This window comes from Saccostrea cucullata, unplaced genomic scaffold (assembly GCF_032062105.1).
Source record: "Saccostrea cucullata isolate Sc308-1 unplaced genomic scaffold, CSIRO_AGI_Scuc_v1 ctg5028, whole genome shotgun sequence".
Taxonomy (NCBI): domain Eukaryota; kingdom Metazoa; phylum Mollusca; class Bivalvia; order Ostreida; family Ostreidae; genus Saccostrea; species Saccostrea cuccullata.
In genome coordinates, this window is record NW_026930646.1 from 26,928 (window position 1) to 39,444 (window position 12,517).

Genomic DNA, 12,517 nt, shown 5'->3' on the forward strand with positions numbered 1-12,517 from the left:
TAGCGTTCAGCAAACTGATTAGTATTAAAGGATTAATATTAATTTATTTGTATTTTGCATGTTTTGCATGCATGTACATGTAATACCAATTACAACAGATTGATACAATTCAGCTTTATAAATATATGTTAAGATGATAGCATACCATTAAGCAATACACCCCGCAGTTGAAGGCATCTCTTTGTTTTGAGTGTTTCAATGTCTTCACAGACCAGTTGTCATCTTCTGCCTCCAACTCTTTGTACGCTTGTCTCCTTTCCTTGATGTATGAACTGAAGAAAAGAAACATCTATGTAAAATTTGATATGCATTACTTAAGTACTCAACACCTCTTCAACCATGAAATCAAATCCCCCACATAGCAATAATTTTTCTCCAACATTGAAAATTCATCACCATGAAAATATGTGATTCTACATTACTTTTGGCCTCTTTTTTTCTTTCTAAGCAGTTTCTTTGTCCTATATATTTCTTTTGTAAACCTTATCACCTATTGAAGCCTCATCTAACTCTGGGGGACACAAATGTATTGTAAATATGACTAATTATTATTTTCTTTTCATAAGATTGTTAACAATTACCTCTTTCTTTTCTTATGTTAAACCTTGTTAATTACCCATTGTCACACAATTCTAATTTACTGTTCAATTCCTCACACAGCAGCTGGCTTTCAATTAGGTCACATATATTCTGGTCGAAAGGTTATATATTGAGAGTGAATTTGAACTCAACAAGTTTATATTTTCTCTTTATTTTATCCCCATTGAAGATGGTGTGACCCTTTATTTGAACAAACTTGAATCCCCTTTACCCAATTATACCCAATGCAAAGAGTGCCTGCAATTAACATAAGAAATCTGGAGAAGATGAGATTATAAAAATTTTATGACAAAGAAGCTAACATATCTTTCAACAGAAAAACCCAACTGAGCCTTTAGATCAGTTGAGCTATAAACTTTATACAGATCTTGGGCCATCTTTATTTATTTATTTTTTTTATGTACTCTGTCCCACATTGTTTTAGTTGGGTAATAGGTAATTTAGCATTCTTTATAATATTTGCTGAAAATTTGACAAAACGCATATACAACAGACTCAGAATTTTTCTTTATTAGGCACTTGACAGCTAAACCAATTAATTGAACTATATACAGTCAAACTTCGTTATCTTGAACCTGATGGGACTAAGAATAAGCTTTGAGATAATTCCGAGGATTTGAGATATCGAAGATTAAATACTTAAAGAATAAGTGTTTGGGACTTCCACATCACTTTGACATATCCATGGTATTTGAGATATCGGATTTCAAAATACTGAAGTTCATTGTAATCTAAAAGACATCTATCTTAAATTTGAAAGCAATACACATAATATTTTGAAATAAGGTTTAATTTGAAGTAAGGAAAAAAAGGCAAATTCAATGAGAGAGCCAGAGTACATCAAACAAGTAGTTTATATACTGTTTGTCTTACCACCAATTCTTTTTAATTTCATCTAGTTGTGATCTCCCCTCGTGCTTTGGATTAAGAAATGTTAGGATCCTGTTTCTAGAGTCAATAATCTGCATTAAATTAAAATTTAATATTCATTTTTTAACATAGCCATCAATTAATTGGTCTAATAAATTTATCATGTTAAATTATAATTCAGCCAAAATGTTTGCAATCATACCACAAGGGTCCAATGATAGTTCTGACACACTGCTCCAATAATGGTGGAAAACTCCCAAAGTTTCAACTGCAGATAAAAAAATATGCAAAAATGAAACAATTTAAATTAAAACATTATATCTTTCAAGCATTGTATTAAAGGCATTTCATTAAGAATCCTCTCTATGCTGCACAATAGAGTTCAGATTCTACTGTGTTTTCCTGCAGTTAGTGATCTGCACTTTGATCTATAAATGCCAATAAATTCAAAAGATGTATTCAGAATTACAAAATTTAACTTTGTAGAGAGGCATTAACAACTGATGTGTGATTTAACGAAAAGAAAGAAACAAACCCTTCGCCTGCATTTCTGTACTGAAAATGTGCCTTCTACAATACTTCTCATAGTCTGAGAAGGATAATGTGTGACAAGGTTACCCTTTTCTCTCTCTCTCTGGACAATAAATGCCAAATAGGCATCCATAACCTGTAACAATGAGAGTTTAATGGAGTAAGCACAACTTAAGCCATATAAATGCCAATTTGTTTTATAAATAACATAAGTGGAAACCTGTCAATGTGACAGCACTATGGTTTTCTTTTGTGTTAATATAGAACTGCTAGTGTATCTCACATAATTAGAATATTGGAAACCATTTAAAAAGTGTTTTAAAATATAAAGACGGACCTGATCAGTGAGCCATCTAGTGCCATGCAGAGAGCGAATGTCAGTGTCTGTAACATTGAAATCACCAACTTTAGCCACAAAGTAACCCACACCTCTTTCCAGACTCCAAATTTTTGTCACTTCTTTCAAAGCTGCAATGAGATACATGTAGTATAAAAGAACTTATATAGATAAATCTGGTTAAAAATAGAGAACCTCCTAAACATCTCCATGTTGGTGTAAGAGCAAACAATTTATTAATTAATTTCTTATCAATAAATGAAAATCAAATTATTTTGATTTTATTATGTATGTATTTCTATTTCAGCTTTTTAGATAAATTTATGGTAATTCAGGTGTACCATTAAGTGATTATATCCTGTCATTTGCCTTTAAGGTTATAATTAATTAAGGTCCTGGCCATAAGTCCTATAAGTTATTTGTTTCTATTGGGTTTTAGTTTTGTGTTCCTGTGATTTATTGGTTTGTCAAATTCCCTCCAAATTTTCTTGGATTTTCTGCTCATTTTTTTGTCCAGATTGTTTGTCGAGAGGTCTATTTTGTGTATGACAAATTTGAGATTTTTATGTCTTATTATTTATAAGTTAAGATATATAGTGTCTATGTAGATATTATATCTTTAATAGTAATATTTATTTCATTGTTAAATATTTGAATAGTATGCACAAAGTAAATTCTAAGAGAGTATTGTATTATGAGTAATGAATATAAGAGTTACCTCCCTTTATGCAGCATTGTGTATAATATTGAGTTGTGCTTTTATGGTTTTATAATATTATCAATATTGTTATTTTTTATTTCAGGGCAATACCAATATTATTATTACAATTGTTAATAAACAGTGCGAACCCTGACAGGTGTTTTGTTATTACCATCATCCTTGTTACATTGGTATGAAGAACACAATTCAGAGAAATGTACTCTTTTCTTTGTTGTTGAATTTCTTCCCCCTTCCTTCAGAATACTTCTTAGACCTGCATGGTATTGTAAATTATTATGATAATTATTAATATATCTTTAGTACTTTTATTCTACTAGGTGACATCTTTAAGTGCTTTTAATTTCAACACATGATCTGTTAAAAAAATATTACAGATATATACCTCACACTATTTTATACTCAGTAGTCTTACCAGTGTCCAACACACATGGATCATTATCTTCTATGGTTTTCACTTCCTCTTCAACTTTGCTCTCATCTGGAAATGTGTAAAAACAAATATAAAACTCAGAAGACAGCAATAATCCCAACAGCCAAATGTACATGTACATAATGGGGTACCTTATGGGATTAAAATAAAGTACTCTGCATATTGTAAGCTGGGTTCAATTAAAAAAAAAAAATGTGTTTGTGAACACTTATGCCTCAATATGGCAGTCAATAACTAGGGTTGAACTTTTTCAAAAGCAAAAAAACCTCCAAATTTAAAGTCCAAAGGTGAAACATTTTGGTATCATAGGTTAAACATTTTGGTATCATATAGAATGGGTTGCCTACTTCATAATTCCTAAAGAAATTATTCTAGTTTGGGTAAATATATTGAAATTGAGTTTATTACAAAATAGAGGTTAAGTCTAGGTAAGCTTTCAGTTTAGTAAAAGTACTCACCAGAGTGTGGTTTTTCAGATCTTTCCACCTTCACTGTTCTCACTCTTGACTTTCTGGGTTTCTTTGGTCCTATTCCATGAGCAGTAAACACATTAAATTATGGTTATTTTATATGTAATTGATTTTTATTCATACTCTCTTGCATATGAGTATTGTTTAATTACAGTTTGTTTGTATTGGTTTCTTTTAAACACAGCTAGTGTATTTTGTCTTTTGTATACTAGCTGATCCATTAGTTAATTGATAATAACAGTCCTTTCATGAAAAGTAACAATTATATAAATATTCAAACAGCAAATTATTCTTTGAAATTATAATTTGGAATGTAATCCTAATTTGAAAAACAAATATTTATGTTAAAAATTACCTGGTGTACTTTTTATCCCTTCTTGCCTATTCTGCTTCCTTCTTTTCCTCCTCAGAGGAAGGGATCTATATCTTGTTCTGTACAGTCTTTTAAGTCTTGACTTTGATGTTCTCAATGGAAGGCCTCTCTCCTTGGGTATTAATGCCTCAAGCAAGCACAGGCTTTCCTGAAGAGTTTCCTGAACTGGTAAAAGTTTCTCTTGATCAGGAACAATATAAATAGAGGATGATAAGCTTCTCAGCAATTGTATGCATTGAAGTTTTAAATTAAATTTGGAACTTCTTGGCTTCTGCTTCTCTGCTTTTTGTGTATTCTCGGCTTCTACCACGTTTATGTCTGCAGCAACAGTTGTATTCTCAGCTTCAACCATGTCTGAGTCAACAGTAACAGTTGTATTATCATCACTGGTGCTTTGCTCTCCTTCTGTTCTGCAATCAAAAACCTCTGAAAACTGGGCTTTCTGAAGGATGTCTCTGTCCAAATTAAAATGGGGACAGTCTGTGTATTCTGGCTGTAGAAATTCCCAACTATATCCAGGGTAATGAAAGAAAATGTTCAGCATATGCTTGCATGGCAGATGGAACTTTTTCCAGTCCAAACAAGAACAACTAGGCATAGGGTTATCCAGATTGACAGTGTAACTGTTCTCCCCATCTGTACTAGTAACCTGAAATTCTCCATTAGGAAGAGATGTGATCGCGGCTTCAGGCAAATAGGGGCACTTTGGTGGAATTCTCTTGACAAGGTGTTCCACGAAAAATCTAGGTCGGTTGGTCAAGAATTCCGGAACCTGTGGTGAATACCTTTTATACTCATTCATACTCTCGATATTGTACTGAATGTACCTACAAATCAAATAATAGTATCTTTTGAAGGATTCTTTGAAATAAATTATTTAGGTTTACTGATAAAAATTCATCTAGTAATACTTTATAAACTTTAAAAATTACATGAAATGAGGATGGAAATTAAAGTATTTTACATTTATACATAACTTTATTGATTAAGACGTATCTCGATAAACAAACTGAAATTTTTTTTTACCTTTTGTATGATTCTGGCAAAAAATTGGAAATAAGCACAGACAATGTAGAGGATAGAGTCCCATCTATGTGCTTGGCCAAGTATGTTTTCTTTAACTCGTGATGCTGCCTTTCTAAGCCGTTAGTAGTGGAAACTCTAATATTGACTAAAGAATTGCGAAAGCAGCGCACCCATCTCTGAAACAAAGAATACATGACACATCTGTAAAATTCATATCATTGCATTTACATATTCACAGAAGTAAAATAATTTATTTATTATACTGATAAATATTTGCAAAAGTTCAATGTTGTTAAAGCGCAAGAGATTGATAGCATATTAAAGACACCATTTAATTTTGTCTATTTTATATACTCTTGCCTTCGCAGTTGTAAAGGTGGGCGGCTAGCAAGGTAATTGGATTTTTTTTTTGTAATTCACTAGTTTACTGGGTGGGGGGATTTGACAGCAGTTGGAGTATTTTGAACATATCATTTGTTTTAATTGTAACCATGGCCCAACTTCAAAGCCAATACGCCAAAATTCCTGCATAACTCAAAATCAAACTTGAAGTCAATTCCTTTCAATAAAATGTAAATTCTTCAAAGTTCTCTTCTATGTCTTAAATTTTATGGGTTTAAGATAAAAAAAAATGTGCCAAACCTTTGCATTGCTTAGCCATCTCCCTTCAAACCACCTTTGTAATTGGGTATTTTTTTTCCACAGAGCAGATTTCTTTAAATCCTCTACATTTGCCTTGTATTTCTCTTCTGTTGCAGAATTTGCTATTCTTCTAAGCCTTCAATAATAAAAAGGAGTAAAATTGCAACATATTCAAAAGAAATCATTGAAAAATATTCAAGACATCGCGAAATTACTTACATTTCAAGCACTTCATTTTGAGCAGTATAAAGCCCATGTTTGCCATCTTTTGTCCACCTAGTCCAGGCTTGCTCCCTGTGGAAGTCACATAGCAAACTTTGACATCCTGGGAAATTTTTAAGAAGAAAAATGCTTCAATTAATTTTTGAACATGGAATCACAATTTCAATTAATATTATCTAATTATATATTTGATAATGAAACAGCCCTCTCCTCTATTTCTAGTATAAAATTCATTATACTTGGAAATTCATTTTTCAATAATACTCAAAAATAGTTTCACAGCAATACCTACTGATCTTTTCAAAACAATCACATCTTTATCAACCTGACTTTAAATGAACATTTTTAATGCTAAAAGTTGTTTGGAAAAAATTGTGTCAAAGTGTGTGGGTGTTTGTGGGTGTGTGTGTGTGTGGGGGGGGGGGGGGGGCTTATTATCCAAAGAGGTTGAATATTATGAAAAGCATGTCAATGATAGGGTAAAGTCAAGTTTTATGGCCCTGTCATATAATAATCCAGAACTAATCAGATAATGTGTTGTATAGAATAATAATGAACAAGAATATTATGTATAATATACATTTATTTTATGATAGTGAAGGAAATATGAAGACTTATTCAGCCAAGAAAAATCATATTCCATGAGGGCTTCGCCCAAGGGGAATATGATATTTCCTGGCTGAATAAGTCTTCATGTTTCCCGAACATTCATGCAATAAATAGTTTATTTTACCGTAACAAGCAAAACCTTTGAAATTAACATAAACTTTCAAATTTGGCACCGCTCTCAAATTCACTTTCAGTTTTCACAAAACGTTACTAAAACTCTTTGGTCAACACATTATCATCAATTTTATGACATAAACCAGGTTATCGTGACGTCTACTATACTATTGGGAGTTTTCTTTAAACGAACGATAATTTTTGCGGGAAAATGCACTAAACATCCAGAGAGGTGGACTATAATGAAAAGCATGCTGACGCCCGTGAAATATGCAGTTTTACGGCCCGATCAGGTGATAACTTAGAACCAATCAGATAACGCGTTGTTTAGAATAATTATAATGAGGTATAATAATAATAATCTATGCATTAGGTCTGCTAAGCAGGGTCTTGATGAAATATTACTTTTTCAAACAGTTAACACTATTTAGTCATCTAATATTCTATTGATTATTTTTAGTCCCTCATCTTTAACAGGTATGACTTTGTCTTTGAAAGGTTTTCCATGATCATAATATTTACAAAATGTAACTCTCATCTATATTAACCTTCAAATGTGTTCTCAATAGCAGAAATCTCTCTTTCGTCGAAATCTGTCATAAAATATTCTGGTCTCCAGTCTGGATTCCATTCCTTTATGATCTGCAGGCCTTCTTCGATGAGCCCTGTATTTTCATTTGCGACCACAAATGACGCAACAATAGAGAAGCCTACATTTGTGTTCACACAAATAAAAAACAGGGGGACGTCATACTTTGAGGTGTTGTAGGTAGCATCAAGAAGACAGATTTCATTGCCATATTTCTGTAACAGCTTCTGTTGCCACTCTGCTTGATGAACAAATAAAAAAGGCCCTGTGGATGTTTCAGAAGATTCTTCTTCCTCTGCAAAACTAAACATCATCATTAGTAAATAAGTATAATTATACATGCTTCAGTAGAAAAATAGAGTATTGATAAAAAGACATTTCCTCCTATGGATCAATTTAAAGGGAATTAGCTGATAAAATGAAGATTGGAATACATTGAAAAAAATGTTTTTGCAAAACGCTAATGCCTCTGTACAACAGCTTCTGGTGTCGGGTGAAATTTGCACAGTCTCCAAGGTCAGAAGATAACTAATATTTTTACTTAAAGATAGCTCTTGTCAAAAGGGAATACAACTTTGAAATATGAAAGTCCCACCACTTCCATAAAAGTAAGTCACACATCAAGTTCAAATTTTAAGGTGTTTTAGGAAAGGTCTTGTGGGAAGAAATTCACTCAAGATATATGAATGCCCAAACACAAACTACTCAGATCAAAAGGTAAAAATATTTTTGTGTAAGGAAATATCTTATTCATGGATGTAAAGTATAAAAGCCCTAGCACCAAATGTTTTAAAATTATGGCCAAGTTTAAATTTTGGCAACATTCTACAGAAGTACGTCAAGGTCAAGAGGTCAAATATGATAGTACCCAGGGAAAGGTCTTAATTGTCACAAAGAAAACACATGAAATATGATTCAAGTTGCAACCAATAAAAATTGATGGACAATATCAAATTTTTATCAGACAAATGTAATAGGAAAGGAGAAATGCACAAAGAAACCATGTGGCTGGACCAGGAATCGAACCCGGGACTCTTGCATTACTAGTCAGATGGTCTAATCACTGAGCTATTCAGACCGACATTCACAATCCGTAAAGCCCAAACTTCTACATTCCTCCCTCCTTAAACAGGATTCAATCTCAAAGACACAAGTTGTAGGGCCCTGCCGGTAATCACCAATTTACACATACACTGTAACCTGAACTAAGCTACCCACACTGGCCAGCAAATGTAGTATTGAAAGTAAAAATGCACAAAAAAAACATATGGCTGGACCTGGAATTGAAACCAGGATTCATGCATTACTAGTCAGGTGGTAATTAACCACTGACCTATCTAGGTTGATATCCATTGTCCATAAAACCCAAACTTCTACACAAAAAAAACTTACATAACAAAATCTATTTCAACCTGAATCTTCTGGGTTCCATTATAAATATATACCGGCCTACATGATTCACCTTGCATGAAATTATACCTACTTTGGTCTCAAATAAAAATGATCATCAGGTTTTGCTGCCCTCCAATCATCCACCATGTGTACAACATTTTCCTGATCTTCAGTTGAAAACCTATTAATATTTAATGCGTCTAAAATTTAAAGATCTGAAATAATTCCCTCAGAATATCTAGAGATTGTACAGTATTTTAATTTCTATGATTTATAATTAGAACTTTCATCTTTATTCTAACAGAATAGGCAACTCTCGAAAGTCTCATGATATCTTGTAAGTCAACTTTTGTTAATTATATCTTTAATGCTTTCTAATTATTTCACATCATAACTTTGATTTATCTATCAAAAAAATTATTCAAAAATTGTTTTTAGCACCAATTACACTCATCTTACATGTAGTAGTACACGATAATTACCGTATAAGTGGAAATTTTAGCAAGACACAAATTAAGCAATTTGTAACTAAAATCTGGTATTTTATTTTTAGCGAGAAGTAATTTTAGCGATTTAAAATGCTAACTAAAGAAGCTATTACAAATAATACACAATTAATTTTTAGCGATATTTAATTTTAGTGATTTCAGCACCCTTGCTAATAATGCCAAAATTAAATCCTCGCTAAAAATTCTACTTATACGGTATGTTTATTTCAAAACCAGCACTTGCCCTTGTTCGGCTATATTTCCAAGAAATCGACAATATTGGTGTTTCTTTTTTAAATTTAAATATTATAATGTATGCTTGAAAATTTATTAAAAATTCATCCAATACTTAAAAGGATGAAATAAATGACATTATATAATCAGAAAACAGGTTTTATACTGGGAATAAATGTAGTTTGAAAAATTTGAAGTGTTGTGCGAAATTTTTTTGGTATAAAAACATGACGCTGAAGCAGTTGCCTAACCCATTAATATATTAGTCCCTGATATCTAATATCAAACAATTTTTTTCTGAGTATTTAAATACAGTAAACGCGTATTGGGAAGATGTGTCAACTCTTGAGTAAAATTTCATACCTTCATTTGTCCTTATGAATAACATTTGAAATTCTAATATACCCAGTATATAGAAAGTATGCTCATAAGGAGTATATTTATCATATCTGAAGTCTAGAAACATTTTAAGTATGCTATTCAATTTTTTTCGTGCTATTTTGTGGAATACCATTTTTTTTTAACTTACTGACTTATTTGAAGTGCTCTATAGATGTGGTTCCTAATGTCTTTGTTGGTGGGGTAATACCGTCGGTTGAATTTAGAAATTGACTTCCCTAAGGGTACATTGTCTCGCACAAAGATACGTAAGTGTCTTTTCATCTCATCGACTGTCCGTACACCTTCATGAACTAAAGCATGAATCTTGGAGATGACAATTTTGTCCACGGGATTGCTTAATCCTGAAAACTTAATAAATAATTTTTGTTCCTGAATTCAAATGGATAGAAACAACATTACAGTTGCAATTGTAAGAAATTTATTCCCATTCAATGATATAAGTTACAGACTTCTGAAAACAAACTTTAATTTACCTCTCCTGTTAGATGATTTCTGTGATCTGACAGATCAGATATAGAGACATATATTTTAACCTCCTTCTGTAGGATTTCGCCTTCATCTGACAACTTCTCACGAAGGAGTCTGGAAACCTGCTTCTTTCTCCAAGAGGTGCTATTTTCTTCAATCTGGAAATACAAAGGTGGCACAATTTATAGTATTTCAATACATTTATGAATTTTTCAGCGAAGTTTTTCACCAGTTAGTAATTAATTCTTTAATTTTCATATCTTACCTCTACCTATTCTGATGTGAAACAAATACCTGTATTTTGAATATGTACCTTACACTACCTGAGAAAACTTTGCAGGTATCAATATCACTTCACGGTAATCAGAGGATTTCAGTTATTAAGGTCAAGATCTAGTTAAGGTCAAGATCTAGTAAATGAAAGGTGCCAATAGATTTATCAAATTTAAGAAAAAATTTCCTTTCATGATGCTTTATAACTTAAGCTTGGTTAAATAAGGTATTTTGGAGCATAATTTGTAGACAAACAAGATGAAATATATTTTTAACTCTCACTTTAAAAGAAAAATTAAGAAAACCAGTCCTGAACATGGAAAATTTTTTTTTCCAAAATCAGACAAAGAAAATGTATCCAGATTGGGTATAGTCTCTCAGAAAACAGTAATTTCTTTTCTTTTTTTTTTTTTTTGGGGGGGGGGGGGCTCTTCTTTAAAATAATGTTAAATTTAATATACACTGTAGTATCAGGACTACTTTTCATGTGATTATAAGTTGAATAGACAACAGACTAATATTAATCAGAAAAGCTCACTTATGCCTTAGGCTCAGGTGAGCTAAAATTTAAACTCATGAACTCCACTAAATTTTAACAAAATATTAAATCTAAATAAATACCCAAGGTACCTTAAACTCAGGAAATTTCAGCACAGCTCTTAAAGAAACAAAAGCTGGGCAGTCCTTCTGCTTGGAGGGCTGCAGCAGTTGTCTTTTCTTTGATCCAGTGGATTTCTAATAAAATAAAATGTCATACATCAAATTACAATGTAATGGTTCCATTTCATATTTTCATACATACTGGTAATTCACTAACGAACAAAATATTCAATTCTTTTTCAATTTTTAATGTAAATGGATTAAATAAATTAAAATTGATTATATGCTTAATAAATAATTTCCAAAATTTAAAATTATTATATACTTAATAAATAATCTCCAAAAAAAAAAATAAAAATAAAAATCTAGAAATCTTGAATTTCCACTTTTAATCACTTGAAGTTTTACTGAAAACTGAGTCTGTATTACATATAGGAGTACGTGTCCAAAATATTCAAAATAAGAACATTCAATATTGAGCGCCCCCTTGGAAACAACCAATTCTGGATGATCAATCTCTCAAAGGCAAATTAAAGACAGGAAGTGGCAACTAGGTAAGATGTGTATTCTTTCACAAAAACATAAAATTATTTTTCAAATAATTAATATGTATTACTGCCACTAAAACCTTAATTACCAAATCATAACGATCAGTATTCAGTAGGGTCATTGGAATGATGTAATATTGAACACTTACAAGTCAGGCGTTCATTTGAATACCGATACTTAAAAAGTAATTGAAAAAGTTTTTCTTTATTTAATAATTATATATGAGGAAATGTTTTACCTATTATACCCATATATAAAAATGAGTTATTGATCTTATACTTGTGAATATTGGCACTCACTGACGCTCGCTGTAAAAATGTAATCACCAGCCAATCTTCCACCAATATTCACCAAAAGTTCAATAACCCTATATTTCTCCTTATAGAATCTATTTTCAGGTAATCTTTTATAAATCAAAGGAAACCTTACTTGTTTAGATTTATAAGCAGATTTTTCCTTCCTATGCCGCTCAGGGCCATGCAAGCATTGTCGAAGCTGGAAGCCAACAATTTGAAAAGGAATGCCATCAAAAGGGATATCTGAACCACGACCAATGGACTCCTTTAACTCCCAAAAT

The 12,517-nt window shown here is 31.9% G+C and overlaps 1 protein-coding gene and 1 long non-coding RNA gene across 2 annotated transcripts; both read right to left on the reverse strand.

Annotated features, from left to right (window-relative positions):
• Positions 1-1,473: 1,473 nt before the first annotated feature.
• Positions 1,474-2,127, reverse strand: LOC134229429 (uncharacterized). The gene is made up of 3 exons (XR_009984175.1): positions 2,006-2,127; positions 1,673-1,738; positions 1,474-1,562 (listed from the first exon to the last, which is right to left on the reverse strand). It is a non-coding gene; the product is annotated as an uncharacterized LOC134229429 (long non-coding RNA).
• A 97-nt stretch (positions 2,128-2,224) lies between these two features.
• Positions 2,225-10,311, reverse strand: LOC134229431 (uncharacterized). The gene is made up of 12 exons (XM_062711184.1): positions 10,178-10,311; positions 9,018-9,107; positions 7,494-7,837; positions 6,220-6,325; positions 6,001-6,136; positions 5,359-5,534; positions 4,661-5,159; positions 4,315-4,600; positions 3,948-4,016; positions 3,472-3,537; positions 3,211-3,312; positions 2,225-2,469 (listed from the first exon to the last, which is right to left on the reverse strand). Exons 1-12 carry the CDS (start codon positions 10,309-10,311, stop codon positions 2,225-2,227), a joined length of 2,253 nt encoding a protein of 750 aa, XP_062567168.1.
• Positions 10,312-12,517: the final 2,206 nt, after the last annotated feature.